Raw genomic sequence first — 16,147 nt, forward strand, 5'->3', positions numbered from 1 at the left:
GGATATAAAAGGCATTTAAATACATTCATATATGTTACTTAATGATATGTTAATATGAACACACATACAGAATTTTCTACTCCTTGAGAACTGAAAAAGAAGTTACTATTACTAAGTCAAATTTTAACACAAAACTCACTGAACCCATTTTTATAAAGTAAATACAGATAAAGTTATAATAAAAAGATATTAATGATTCATCATGAGATGAATTCTGAGTCAGTAACTAAAAACCATCTCTACCAGTGCATCACTACCATCTAATCCACTCTATGGTAAGCAAAAACCAAGCTCTACAAAATCTTGAGTAAAATCTTAGTCAGAAAAGTAGGACGAATTAAGTTCCCCAAGTATTCAGTCCAGGCAGACATGTGGCTTGCCTTTCTCTGACTTGTGCTTATTAGACATTCGCAGGTTGCCAGCATGTGATCACTAACGCACAACTAGATGTTTGTTCACCCATGGCACAGAGAGGAGACACTCTGTCTCATGCTACGAAGCAATGCACTCTTAGCACATCTGATGCTTATGTTTGCAAATTCTCAAGAGTTGGCAGGTACCATTGGCTATTTTGAACACAGGCATTGGCTCTAAATAGCCTAAAAGAGTTAAGGGATATGCCATTCTCTGAACATGGATAATGTAAAAAGATCCCAGTTTTCAAGATGTAAGCATTAATAGTTTAGTTCCAGATTTATGCCAGTAGAAATAACACTCACAAGGGAAAACTATTAGGTAAAAAAATTTCTCCAAAGAAAGAATCAAAATAATCCCAGACTACTTAAAAGTTTTGGAGGATCCTTGTTGTTTGTGTGATAACCGCAGCTACATATATATTGTTCTTTATTTCCAGAGCAGTTAAAAAGTGCTATGTGGTAGTGTCTAAAATTATGAATATACACAGTAGTTTAATGTAGGTCAGTTCTATTCTGTTATAAGCACACATTCATTTGAAACAATCTGTTTTATTTCTCCAAACTATTTTTCTACTTAAATATAATAGTTTTATATTACACTCGAGGCTTGATGCACAAATTTGAACACCAGTGGGGTCTTCGGCCTGGTTTGTGAGGATCAACAGACCCCCGTGCCACCGGAGCCCGGCCTTACCCGCCAGCTCATCGGGCTCAAGCCTGCTGTCTGCTTAGATCCCGCACATCATGAAGTAGTGTGGGAAGTGGCTGGTGGCTGGGGAGGAGCCCGAGCCCAGGCTGGGAGCTGCACTGCTCCTGCTCATCTGGCCCCACTGCGCCTGCCGCCCCTTCTCCGGAGAGCAGGGGGAGTGTCCGTGGGAGAGACTGGTGCTGCTGCAGCTGCACTCACCAGCCGTGAGCCAGGCATCTGGTGCCTGTTTGTCAGCTGAGCAGTGCTCCCACTGTGGGAGCGCACTGACCACCAGGGGGCAGCTCCTGGGTTGGCCGTCTGTCCCCTGGTGGTCAGTGCGCATCATAGCTACCAGCAGGTTGTCCGGTTGTCTGGTTGCTTAGGCTTTTATATATATAAAATTATTCAATAAAAGGAAATTTGGAACAAAGGAGAAATGCTAGGGACAAAAGAACTCAGAAATACTTTTAAATCAGATAGTTTGAACCTAGAACCACACTGTATTGCTTCCCAGTGTGAGATGAATGCTTCTGAGCATGCATGGAAGCATTAGCAGGAATAATTGAGGTCTAACATCACAATCCTCCTTTAAGTCAGACCACTCACAAACCAACTGTTACAGCTGTAATATCCAAAGGCCTGATGTTTTCCCACAAGATGCAGTGCAAAATGCCCTATCACACAAGGTGCTCAAAATACAGTCACTGCTGCAAAACAGATAACTGTGCATTCATCTTTATTTTTCCTCTAGCTTTCAGCGTGGCCTTTAGAGACTTCAGCAAGAGGTAATATGGATTCAACAAGCAAATCTTCTAACCAATAAATTAATTCACTTGAAAGTCATTCTTTAAAAAATACCAGTAGTGTATATGTTGAGGGGGAAAAGGATGTTCACTTTCAAACCAGTGCACCCATTTTGTATGGCGTTCAGATAGACGCCTAATGCTCCAGTTTCTTGAGTGGATTGTTATCTATAAAAATATTAAGGCGACTATTGATATTATAAATGCACCCTCGATCTGTAGCTGAAATACACATGTAACAGATAACTATTTGCAGACTGTAACCATCCACCAGTGATGTTCTCAAGTCAATGGGAACAGAAGAGGGGGGAGAGGACTACCAAGGAATTAAACCTAAGTGGTTGTAAGTAAATCTAAGAATATCAGTAATTGTATAGATTCAAATAAGACTTACTCCTACCTTGAGGATATCATGCCAAAAATAATACAAAATGAGTCATTGATTCATTCCAAGAAAACAGAAATAGTTCAAAGAGATCAAGTTAATACCCCTGGAGGTTATAAACAATATCTCACAACATGGAAAACTGGTGAAGTTCCTGTGAGACCATGACTTATGCCTTTGTGAATTTATGTCAAATCTAAAACTAGACTGAGCATTTATTTTTTATACCAACTAATTTGAAAAATGCAATAGAAAGAAGAAAGGATTATTTCTTAAATATAACTGTTAAAATACCTTTTTAAGTGCATACCTAGAGGTTACACTTCTAGGTATGATATATGATGGAAAAGATTAAAAATGCTGTTTATAAGAAAATTATCCTAAAAACATTATAGGTAATAATCCTATTATCTATATATAAATAATGTAAACAGAAGCTGTCAAAATGACTCATTATCTTCTCTAATTTATATCCACCATGAGCTTGTTGCCAGTTACACAATGATGTGCTTAATGCCTGACTTTGGTTAGGAAAGTCAAATGTAACCTTGTAGACATTATCAGCACCGACATATAGCCCATCATATAGGGTAAAATGAAGCACAATTATATTTAAGTAACATTAAATTTCTTGACTCATCTGCATTCAAATTCCAAATCTCTCTATATTTTCAGCCAACCTAAAAAAAAACAGCTACAATTAAAATCCTATTTATTGTTTTTCTATCATTTAGAACTGACAAATATGTGAAAGGTGAAACTCTCTCCTTATATATCATATAATGTATATTATGAGAAAGCCATTTATATATACTAGTAGATACTTTAACTAATTCACAACATTATTTAAAAGTATATCTTACAAATACCCCATGTTATTTCTAACAGGAAAAGCAGTGGAAGTTTTTTCACCTTAATCAAAGGGGTATTTGATTTTGTAGGGCCAGAAGTATATACAATTTTGCTGATTTTCTTCAAGAAAATTAATACATAATTCCTAATGCAAAATTAGGTACATGCAAAATTGGAAGGGGCGTGTGTAAGTGAACGGCACTGAAGCTTAAGTTTCATTAGCTTCTCAGGACGTCCACCTATGTGCAGCAGGCACTGAATTTTTAATATTTCTCTCACTACACTGCATAATAAATTACACCAAAATATTGTTACCTCCAATCATTTACTACTTTCATTTCCTGCCACTCTGAACTTCAGTTTTCTATCTTTTCATAACATATACCTCAATAAGAAATCAACTATAGGTCAAAGATGCTCCCTTTCTTAGTTATCATTATATTTGTCTGCTAATAGAGATAAAATACTGATTTTCCTGAAGACTGATTACAGTGCATGGAGAATTCCATTGAGTGATACAATGGAATGCTAACCACTGTTGATATTTTAAACTAGAGGCCTGGTGCATGAATTTGTTTACCAGTGGGGTCCCTCGGCCTGGCCTGCAGGATTGGGCTGAAACTGGCTCTCTGACATTTCCTGAGGGGTCCCAGATTGCAAGAGGGTACAGGCCGAGGAACCCCACCAGTTGGGCCGGGAGGGACGTGGGAGGTTGGCCAGCCGGGAGGGACTGGAGGAGGGTTCCAGGGCATGTCTGACCAGTCTCATTCAGTCCCAATCGGCCAGACCCCAGAAGCAAGCTAACCTACTGGTTCGAGTGCCTGCCCCCTGGTGATCAGTGCACGTCATAGCAAGCAATTGAGTGGCCTTAGCATATCATTAGCATATTACACTTTGATTGGTTGAACGGACAACCGGATGACCAGATACTTAGCATATTAGGCTTTTATTATATAGGATGGCAATTGGGGAAATAATTTTACCAGACGCATAAGACAATCTGGAAATTTTTTTCAATGTAGTTGTTTTAGTGTTAGATAAACTGTCCTGCATTTCTACCATATCCTAATAACTGTCCTAGTTTTGTGCCAGCGGGGCTGGGGGAGATACTGTACAAGCACATAGCACGTGTGCGTGCACACACCTAACATTTATGTGTGGTCTGGGATCAGCCACCTTTCCTAGGATATGATACAATTGTGAATAACAATTATGAATATTGACTCCCCAACCACAGAAAACATGTTTTGTCATGATTAGCCTAAAAATAAGTTAAAGTTTAATAATCTCCATTACTTTCTTTAAAAATTACTGACTGACTTTCTGTCTGGTTAAAATGGTATTACAATGGTATTAGAAATTTAGTAAGGAAAACTCATTTTGATATGATGAAAGAATAATGAATATGTATCCTATTTAGCCAGTTCAATGGTATATTTAAAGAGAAATTAGAACCCAAAATAAACAAATAAATAAAATGCAGAGACCTATCTGTTGCTATAAGAACATTAACCTCAGGAATAATCAAGAACCACACAAACCTCTCTCCATGAGACTCTATCTTTTTTCTCACTACATAAAAATCCAAGAAGAGTTTTCTGGTTTAGATTATATGGACCTAGATCGCAATACCTCCAGCAACAATATAGTGGGAAGAGATATGGCTAAATGGATATAGGAAGTGGAGACTACACATCAACTTTGAAAACCCTATGAATTCACTTATAGACCCAAACAGTAGGTTTGTTTAAGAAATGTCAATCTTAAATATATTTTAAATGTTATCAAGAGAAAAAATTGAAATTTGTGAATTGGAATTGTCTCAAATTATGAAATATCATTACGACTTTGTCAATTGTCTGTGAATTCTACATCTTCTCTGAATGATTTTAACCAGTGTAATTCTTTCAAAAATTCTTATTTTCAAATGGACAAAAAATTAAAGGATGAAACATAACTCTGGCTATGATAAACTACTTAACCTTAGATGTGTGTAAATAACAGTTAACAAATGTCATCGTGATATTACTATCATTAGAAAATTGCACAGTAGCTTCGGAACCTAGCATAATAACACCTGTCTGGATATACACATGCAAGCACAATTTCTATTTCTTTTAGTGAGTCTGTTACCAGTTATTTCTTTTGCAGATTAAATGATAATTAAGGTGAACAAATTATTGACAAAACCTAGATATAGAAGTGGAAAATTTTTAGAAACATCAGTTGTGAATCTTATTTAGCAGCGGCATTTCTTCCTCAATTTTTATGTAAATATATGTCATTTCCTAATTGATCTGCACAGTTTTATCTGAAGAGATATTTTAACAATATAAAATACAATTAGGAAATGTACAACCTGTCAAAATTCATCACCATGTAAAAATAACTATAAACTAAAAATTTTGTCCAGAATTGCTATCATTGCACATAGATATGATTATAGGGTTAGGTATAATATTTTGGGCATTTTCTTTCTTGGTGATTTCTGTTTTAACGTTGATATTTTAATTTGAAGATTTGAAAATGCACATATTTAGATATATTTATCCAGGGTAAATTATTTGTAAAACAGGTAATGGTGCTTAAAAGGATTTAATACCAAATTGACTATTGCTTTGCTGTAAGAAGGATGTTACTTACATCCTTTCCTGATCAAATGGGCTGCCATGAAAACAAAATGTCAGACAACCACAAAGCTTCTTGATGAGGAGTGAAAAAAAAAATATCCCAACATATTAAGTTCTCAATGATTTTTACACAAACATAATTCCTGAATTTGTAAACAATAGCTCCTAGAAGCTCTTCTTTAATAATGTATTTATTAAAGTTAGGCATACCCCCTCTGTCCTTTGTTCACAATGCTGTTAGTATTAACCCTTAAAGGATGAGTGACATTTAAGCTGGCACCAAAGGGGAAGCAATGCAATGCCATGTAACATAAATTTCTTTCTTTCCTCTGACCATAGTGTGGATGTACGCTTTTTTTGTTCTTTCTCTAGAAGAATAGAAAACACTTTTCACAGTATGGCCTTCTATAGTAGGTAAAAAATGTTTTTACAAAACCTATATATACAGAAAACACCTCAGTCTTCAATTTGAAGTTTCTTAGCCGTGATATGTTACAGAGAAAGACCACTGAGGTAACTGTCCATCCCGTAGGCTTTTCCCCTCACCTCAACAGGTAGGTATCAGGGACACAAGAATCACGTGAACTCATGGTAGAGCTGCATATCAGCTTTCTACAATTACATGGAGTTATAACTAAGTTTCTTAGCAACCAGTTTGAATACATTAAAAAGATCTGAATAAAAATGACTGACTCCTTTATTCCATCACCAAAGCCGCAGTCCTCTGGATTTTCATAAAATGAAGTGCATGTCCATACTTTGTTTCAGCCCTTTGGGCAGAAACAAAGCCAAGGATAGATTGCCAAGATTGCAAATGCATTAATTTATAATTTATGACAATCTTCTTCTGGTACAACTTCCAGTATTATTTGTAATGTTCTGGTTATTCTGCCTACAAAGAAATAATGAAGAAAAATTAAAAATGTACAGAAATCAGAAATACATAAAACAACAGCAAAATGTGAATTATTAGGGGTTGAATACTGAAAACACACAACTATTTCATAGAGCACTTACAAGAATTATTTACTTCATTAGAATCCTATCTTGCTCAATTAATGTATGTCACTTCTATAACTTCCCATGATGACGTCTCAGAAGAATATGTTAATACTTTCTATTAAAATAAGGACTTTTATGTATGAATCAGGAGGCTGAAAATATTCTGAGACAATAGGATCAAGATGTAAATAACTGTTCAAAAACACATTTCATATTCAGTTTTAAATTGCTTTGTTCTTGTACCTATGAGATTACAATCAATTCCTCAGCAAAATCAAGAGAAGAATCAGAATAAAATTTCCAGTCTCAAACTTGTAGTGTAATATTGAGCAAAACATTTCATCTCCCAGGACCTCATTTGCCTCATCTATAGGAATGAGGGACTTGGGAGTGACATCAGCAAGCTAAAAGGCTAGGAGGTTCCTAATGCTCATCACCGCCTTAAGAAAACAAGGACAATAAATAGCTACAAATGGAAGAAAATAGCTCAGGAAAAGCTCTAGAGTCTAGACAACAACAAAAATGCAGCAAAAACCTGGCAGAGCTCAGAAATCAAGGATGGCCACATAGTTAAGTAAGAAAAGTATTTTGCCTACATCACTGCATCCCCCAACCAGAGATCTAAGAAAGTTCCCAGAGAAAGAGAGCCGGAGAACCCCAGCAAACCTCACCATTGTGGCCATTTGCAACTTTTCCTAGAGAGGTCTCCCACAGTCTTGAGCATGCTGATCCCCTGATGGAGCAGCCTGGAGCGCCCCCACCTCTGTATCTATTCTCAGATGCTGGAGCTGTTGCTGAAGTGAGATGGCCTCAGGTTCCCTGGTTGCTGTGCCCCATTCTCAGGGACTGGGTGCCACAGCATCTTACCATACACAAGACCTGAGCTGCCACTTCTCTTTGCCCAACTGGGCCCAGGTCAGGCATTTTCCCAGCATTACTGAGGCAGCTTCCCCTACTGAGTCCAGCCCCGGGGGTCCCAAGTAACACTTTGCCTGCCATTATTTAGGGCTCTGTTGGTGCTGATTCACTCTCCTCTCCCTCCATCCTGGTCAAGACTCTGAACTGTCATTGTTGAAATAGCTCTTGCTTCCTCAAGCCCTGCCCCCTGGTTCCCAGGTACTGGCTCTGACCCATTATTGCTAGGGGCACTGTCACTACCCTGGCCCCACTCCCCAGGCAGTTCAAGGCTCAAACCTATCAATTTTTCCCAATACAGAAAAGCTCAGGAACGATGGTTTCACTGGTGAATTATACCAAACATGAAGAATGAACACCAATACTTTTTTGATTAATATGGCTGAAAACATTATCAGCGAAATATTAGAAAACCAGATTCAACAACATGTTAAAGGCTCATTCACCATGATCAAGTGGGATTTATCTCAGAAATGTAAGGATGGCTCATCATAGTACTGTTATCCTAGCCAGAGCAATTAGCAATTAAGTAGAAAAAGAAATATAAGATATCCATATCAGAGAGGAAGAAATAAAATTATCTCTGTTCACAGATAACATCTTATATATAGAAAATCCTAAAGAAGCCACTAAAAATTGTCAGAAGTAATGAATGAATTCTGTAAAATTGCAGGGTATAAATCAACATACAGGAATCAGTAGCACGTCTGAACGCTAACAACAAATTATCTAAAAGAGAAATTAAGAAAGTGATCCTATTTACAATAGCATTGAAAACAATAAAATACTTGGAAGAAACTTAATCAAGGAAATGAAAACTGTAAGACACTGATAAAAGAGATTAAAGAAGACACAAAGAAATAGAAAAATATTTTGTGTTCCAGGATTGAAAGAATTAATATTGAAAAAATGTCCATTAGACCCAACATGATCTATAGATTCAGTGCAATCCTGATCAAAATTCCAATGGCATTTCTAACATAAGTAGAAAAATTGTCATAAAATTTGTTTGAAACCACAAAAGACCCCAAATAACTAAAGCTATACTGAGAAAGAACAAACCCGGAGGCATCATGATACCTAATTTCAAGCTATAATGCAAAGCTATAGTAATCAAAATAGTATGGTCCTGGCATAAAAATAGACACATAACTTAGTAGAACAAAATAGAGAACTGATACACAAACCTCCCTATATAATTAACTTATTTTTGAGAAGGGTACCAAGAACACACAATAGGGAAAGGACATAAAACTGGATATCTACATGCAAGAAAAAAATGAAACAATCTTTGCCTTATATCACTCAAAAATTAACTTGAAATGAATCAAAAATTTTAATGTAAGACTTGAAGCCACAAAACTTCTAGAAGAAAACACAGGGGGAAAGGTCCTTGACGTTGATCTAGGCCAGTGTTCGGCAAACTGCGGCTCGCGAGCCACATGCGGCTCTTTGGTCCCGTGGCATGGGCCATGAAGTTTCAATCACACTGTACGTGTGCGCCCGCACGTGGTATTTTGTGGAAGAGCCACACTCAAGGGGCCAGTTTGCTGACCACTGATCTAGGCAATGATTTCTTGGTTAAGTCACCAAAGCACAGGCAACAAAAAGTAAAACAGTTATGACTACATTAAACTAAAAGCCTCTGCCGAGCAAAGGAAATAATAAGTTGAAAAGATAAGTTACAGAATGGAAGAAAATACTAGCAAAGCATACTTCCAAAATATATGATGAACTCAGATAAATCAATAGCAGAAAAAGAAATAATCCAATTTAAAAAGTGGGCAAAAGTCCTGAATAGACCTTTTTCCAAAGAAGATATACAAATGGCCAACAGACATACACAAAGTTGTTCAACATCACTAATCGTCAAAAAAAAAAAATGCAAAACAAAACCACAATGAGATGTTACCTTACATATGTTAAGATGTTATAACTCAGTTCATAGTACTGTTACCAAGCAGTTCATGAGCTAGACTTGTGTGCAGTCCATACTTTAAGTGGCACTGCCCCAGGGGATGAAGAGACCAGGGTTCCTGATGGTTAAATGGAGCATAGAGGCCTGCTGGCCTAGAACATTCAAACCAAACCCTTACATAAGAGAGACAATAAAAAAAAATTCATATTCTTCCAAAAAATATTTTAGAAAGGCCAAGAGATATCAAATGTTGGCAAGGATAAGAAGAAAAGGGAACCCTTATACATTGTTGGTGAGAATGTAAATTGGAACAGCCATATGGAAAACAGTATGGGTGTTCCTCAAAAAATTAAAAATAGTACTTCCATATGACCCAGCAATCCTATTCCTGAGTATGTATCCAAAGGAACTGAAATCAGTATCTCGGAGGGATATCTGCCCACTCATGTTCATTGAAGCATTATTCACAATATGTAAGATTTGGAAACAGCACAAGTGTCCATCAACAAATGAGTGAAGATGTGACACACGTACAAACAGTGAAATATTATTTAACCATGAAAGAGAAGGAAATCCTGCCATTTGCAAAAACGTGAGTGGACATTAAAGACATCATGCTGCCTTAACCAGCTTGGCTCAGTGGATAGAGCGTTGGCCTGAGGACTGAAGGGTCATGGGTTCGATTCCGGTCAAGGGCATATGCCTGGGTTGCAGGCTCGGTTCCCAGTTGGAGGGTGTGCAGGAGGCAGCCAATCAATGATTCTTTCTCATCATTGATGTTTCTATCTCTCTCCTCCCTTCCTCTCTGAAATCAATAAAAATATATATTTTAAAAAAAATAAAGACATCATGCTAAGTGAGATACATCAGACAAAGACAAATACTGTATGAAATAACTTGTGTGTGGAATCTAAACAAACTGAACATGTAAAGACAGAGTAGAATGTTGATGATCAGGGCATAGGGAGTGGGGGAATTGGGGAGATGTTAAGGATGCAGACTTAAAACTAGTAAATAAATAAGTTCTATGTAATGCACACCATAGTGATTATTGTCAATGCACCATATTATAAAAGTTGCTCAGACACTAAATCTTAACTATTCTCAACACACACAAAAAAGAAATGATAAATACATGACATAATAAAGCTATTGTTAGCTAACGCTATTATAGTAATCATACTGCAGTATATAAATTATCAAACCAACATATTTTACATTTTTAACATACACAATGTTACATGCCAATAATAAAAGAGTAATAAGCAAATTGTCCCCTTGACCGGGAGTTCGACTGGAGTTCGACCAGGGGGTGGGGCCAGCCCGCCAACCGCCTGGGGCCCCTTCCCCCAGCTGGCCCCCACGCATGCACGAATTCATGAACTGGGTCTCTAGTAACTCAATAAAAATAAATTAATTTAACAAAGAAGAATGAGGGACTTGGACTTGGTCTGTGGTTCTCAGAGTGTATTCTGCAGACCAGCTATGATATTCAAAAAGCACCTTTTCAACCCCCACCCTAGAACCACTGAATTGGAAACTGAAGGTGGAGCCTAGAAATGTGTGATTCAGATAGACTAAAGTGTAGAAACCACTAGACTAGATCATTTCTAAGGTCATTTTATCTTGGTAGTCCTTGAACTCTGTGACTGGTTTCCCAGGACATTACTTCTTGGTCACTTCTTATCTTTGTAATCAACCTCTACAGAACATCTTTAAACTACTACTGGCCCTGGAGCAGTAGCCGGCAAACTCATTAGTCAACAGAGCCAAATATCAACAGTACAACGATTGAAATTTCTTTTGAGAGCCAAGTTTTTTAAACTTAAACTATATAGGTAGGTATATTGTTATTAACTTAATTAGGATACTCCTGAGGCTTAGGAGGAGCCACACTCAATGGACCAAAAAGCTGCATGTGGCTCGAGAGCCAGTTTGCCGACCATGGCCCTGGAGCCTCTCAAGCCGACCATGTCCTTTTGGTGGCCTCAGACCCAGATCATCTCTCATCTAGACATATAGTATTTCTCCTCTTTTATGACTTGTCACCTGTAATAGTCCCTTCCAAGCAATATTTAATACCATCATTTGCTTTGTAACAGTTGTTTTCCTCAGCATACTAATTTTTATACTATCCATTGATGATACAGGGCCCAGCACAGTTCTGGCAAATGGTAAACTCTATGTAAATGTTTTGCAAATAAATTATATTTTGTCACAGTCCATTCTACATTGAGATGTACATGAAGCACAAGGGAACACTCAAGAGCAATAAAACTCCATGCTTACAGGGAAGGGAAATGGTAAAATTATCCTAGAAAAACAAATAGAAGAAAAGTGTCAATCAATAGCAGGAAGAGGTGGCTTTATAGGCAGAGAAGGAGCTAGTCATCTGATAAGGTAAAACAAGGGTTTTAGTTGTCTGCAGTGGTCAAATGCAAAACAGTGGGGTTAAATTGACGTCCTCATCAACCCTTTTTTCCTCACTGGAGAAGTCTGCTGTAGCTAGCTGAACTATCTCCACAACTGCTGTGTGTGTGTGTGTGTGTGTGTGTCCATGCATTTATCTACTGAGATTTTCCTTTCTTCTTTTTTTAATAACTGACTTTTTAATCTGCTCCTCCATGTCCAAACAGAAGCTTCTTCCAAAGTGTGTTTCTCTATTCTGGGACCATCAGCCCTTTGTTTTCTTAGCCAACTTGCTTACCCAGGCCACAACACTGCATTGGGTCTAGAGACAAAGGGAGAGCAGTGCTGGGACCCTGCTGCTTTCCTAGTGTGACATTCTCCTTCCTGAATGTTCAGTCTAGATCTTCTATTCAATAGCACATCTGGGGCCAACACTCTCTTCTAGTTCTTCACACCTTCCTTTCTCTTCTTCCACATTCAACCAGTCCTATGTTTCCTGTGGCTTTCTTATGCTCAAGATTTGGATAATCTTCATCATTATGGAGGTTTGCATGGAGTGGCTGATTTGGGCTCTGAGTAGCTATTTGAGCCACACCAACTTTTTCTTCTAGGTTATCTACAGCTATGCTGTTAGATGGGGTCTCAACAGACACAAGTAAGCCTCTGAGGAAGCTTCCTGCTTGCCAGGAAAGCCCAGGAGTGTGGCATTCAATTACACTTGTGCTCATGTAAGTCCTTCGGCTTTGTGGATAATCAACCATGATACTATTTCTTTCAATAAAGTAGAGCCAGTGAGTCTGTATTTGCTGTTTACAGTCACTACAAGGTACAAGACCAAACTGCAATTGTATTTTCAGTTTTACCTTTCATATTCAGTAGGTATTCCTGAAACCAGTTGAAACAACTGACCTTGCAGAATCTGATTTCCCAACCACACCTGGTACAATCACAGGAACTACAGCCAGAAGTCGTGAAATACTAGCACAAGAACCATCTTCCCCAGAAGTCGGGATTAGAATAATAGCATGTGTGTTTTTTTAAAAAGACCTCAAAACCTTGTCACATGGATGGTCTCATTTTATCCTGCAATGAAGATGGTTTGGGCCCCCAAGAAATGTGGGCAAGCTTACCTAATCTCACATGTGGCACTGCAGGCCGCATGAAGCGTCTGTCCAATGCACTAAGCAGCTTTCACTGAGGAATCATAAATGAAGTCACCGCAGCGCACTGTAAGCAGCAGATGCTTTTAGGACTGGGGCATTGCCTCGTCACCATCACGGAGATTGGTACAGTCATTCTGCTGGTGCTGCCCAGTATGAGTCTCTACAATCAAATACTTTGTTTAAATGCAGCTGTCCTCCTCTCTCGCCCTGAGCAACAGAGACCAACTTCCAGTGACTCCACTCACTCTCGGCCGTGACGGGGTCTGGCTCGTAAACCCAGACTGTCAAGTAAAGTGGCTGCTGGGAGCCTGGCTGGGTTTTGCCAGGGCTGGGTATCACCTGGTTATCTGCTAAATATATCAATGGCTATTCTGCCCCATTTTCCTTGGGTGAGAAGCTGGTGTTTCTATAAACAAATAAATACATAAAGGGCCAGGAGAATTAAGCACGCTGTCACAGATGGCGGGATAAAGCTTTCTGTGTGTCTAGTCCCTCAAGAGCCCCTCTTCATTTCACCCTAGGAATGCTGTCAAACAGAACGTGGTTCAATACTGGCATCCTGTGGCCAGAGGAATTCATCAAATCTCTGAACCTCTCCCATCCTCGGGTTCGGCACATGCCCTGGCTGTCTGGGCTGAGCAGCCTTTCAGCGTTTTCTGAGAGCTGTCCAGTGGCCTCGCATTTTTTATGGAAGCACCTTCAGTGAGGTGTGTTCTGATCTACCGACATTTCACAGGGCTAATGGGTTCATGTGTATTCGGGTAAAGAGAAATGATAATACAGAGGCTAAAGAATGTTAGCCACCAAGACAACCGGATCTGTAATCACTGAACTAACTGCCCAAGGCTCTCTGGCCTCCAAGTTCACACGGAGTTTGTCTCTGACAAGGAGGTGGCTGGGGGAGAGGTGACGTTCTGGATCAGGACTCCACTGTTTTGTGTGTCTGTGTGTCTGTGTGTCTGTGTGTGTGTTCTGTTTTGGCCAAAGGCGAGGAAAATACTGGCTATTGCAGCAATCAATACTATGAATTTTTATCTTACTTTATTACAAGAATGCTGCCTAAGAGGGAAATCAAACAAAATTGAGGAAAGGCTTTCAAGGCAGCTGTAAAGATAAAGGGTGACAATGATCGCAGTTTAAACGGCAGAATTGTCATGTTCCCTGGTGAGGCTTAATGGCATTTTGGGAACCAAATAATCATTATGGGGCTACTACATTGCTGCTACGTTCACAAGTGGCTAACACTAAATTTGGAGTCCTTGGAAATGATCAAAACATCATTAGAGACAGAAAAATAACCCCAAACTTGAAAATTACATGAGCAGGAAAACACATCAAAGAAAGATCAAGCATGAAATGTAGCAACAGGCATGCACTCACAAAAACATGGTATAAAGTATGCACATGTTAGCAAAAGGAAAGAAGTATTGCAGTAGGCTGGCTACGAACAGGAGGAACAAAATGCCTACTACAAGGGGACAAGCAAGGAATTTGCTCCTTCACAGTGCTCCCTTCTCGATGTGGTCCAACCCTAGGGCTGCCAGCTCTTTCAGCCTGCATTCTCTTGGTTCTCTTTGGTGCTCAAGGGTTTTAACTGTCATTGGCCAGGATCTGAGATAGACACAGATCTCATAGTGATGAGCGTTAATCTGTCCTGAACATTGGTAATGAGGAGAGCAATCCTAATGGTAAATACTGTTTACCAAGTCTTTTGTTTTTTTCAGAATTGTATTGCCTACAAGTGGAAAAACATAACTAAAACCATTCTATAGAAAATGAATGTGATCTAACAAGAAATAGAGATTAAATACCCTGCAAGGCGATCAGTGTGCCTGTGTTAGCCTTAAAGAACCTAATTTTCATAGTAACACTTCTTTGGGGAATAGTGTTGCCGGCTAGAAAACAAATTTCAGTATAAATAGTGTATAAAAGGTCTAAAGATACCAAATACCAATTAAAAACTAATAAAGAGGAATAGTAGCAAAACTCTATTTTAAATAACTGCCTTCTGAAGGAGTTTGTGTAGCACACTAGAAATTCAATACGTATACCAAATTGTTATTTATTTTATTTTTAGTAGCACTACCATTATTTATAAACAATTTTACCAGAAATATCTCTGAACTTTTTGATGAACTTCAAAAAATTAATTATGGTAAAATAAGTAAGTTAAAACAAATGAGAACAAAACTTGTTTTCTAAACTCACCAAACTCACCAGCAAGAAGCTATCTGCTTCTCGGGTTGTGTTTTTGACCCCTCTCTCTCGTCCCCCCAGACACCTCATCCAGCAGATGTGGATTTAAATCCTAGCTCAATGGTTTAAATTCTGTACACTCAAAAATAAAATCCCCCCTCCCTGAGTCCCGAGTTCCCCACCTGGCTGTAGGAGTAACACCACCTCCCGCAGGATGATGACGTGGGGAAAAGGGCTCCCTCAGCAGAGTCTGGGACAGAGGGCTGGGCTTCCCACCGGGGCTGTTCCTTCCTAAGCACCCTTCCTCCTACTGATCTACTTACCTGGTCACCAAGCTCTGTGGGTGTTTCCTCTTTAATATCTTCCCTTTCTCTTGGACCCTGCTGACACCCTGAGTTCAGACCCTCCTCTGTCCTCATCAGGATTACTGAGTCAACTAACCTCTATTCTCTGTCTTCAGCCTTGACTCCCTCTAACCCAGCCTCCCTGCCTCCAGGATGATTTTTCTAAAGCATAAAACTGCCTGAGTTTGAGTTCTAGCTCTTCTAGCTAATATCTATGTGATGTGTAAGAAGTGGTGTGAGTTCTCCCATGCTATAACTCAAAGTCTATAAAATAGAAATAATAATTTTCCTGCCTATGGGTTTTAAAGAATAAATAAGGTCATGCATGTGCTAATCCATAGAATCACACAGTAAATGAGAGCTGTTATTCTTCTCTTCCTTGTTCTCGCTGGTCTTGTGACTCATGTGTGACTTACCATGTCAATT

At 38.8% G+C, this 16,147-nt stretch overlaps 1 protein-coding gene across 4 annotated transcripts in view; it reads right to left on the reverse strand.

The window, feature by feature from the left end:
* The window catches only part of SLC7A11 (solute carrier family 7 member 11), a 133,805-nt gene that overhangs the window by 50,918 nt on the left and 66,740 nt on the right, over positions 1-16,147 (reverse strand). The window contains exons 12-13 of one of the 4 annotated variants that reach the window (XR_011471541.1): positions 6,792-6,939; positions 6,610-6,666 (exon numbers count right to left, since the gene is read on the reverse strand). The exons of 2 other annotated variants lie outside the window; for them this stretch is intronic. Coding sequence is in view for 1 of the 2 variants with exons in the window: in XM_070415182.1 (XP_070271283.1) it covers positions 6,599-6,666 (68 nt within the window). In the remaining variant the exon portion in view is untranslated. Of the gene's footprint in view, positions 1-6,449; positions 6,667-6,791; positions 6,940-16,147 lie in introns of those variants that run through there. One more of the 4 variants, XM_070415182.1, reaches the window with a different exon arrangement.

Source organism: Myotis yumanensis, unplaced genomic scaffold (genome assembly GCF_028538775.1).
Source record: "Myotis yumanensis isolate MYYU_CA2020_CCGP unplaced genomic scaffold, mMyoYum1.0.hap1 SCAF_5, whole genome shotgun sequence".
Lineage (NCBI taxonomy): Eukaryota > Metazoa > Chordata > Mammalia > Chiroptera > Vespertilionidae > Myotis > Myotis yumanensis.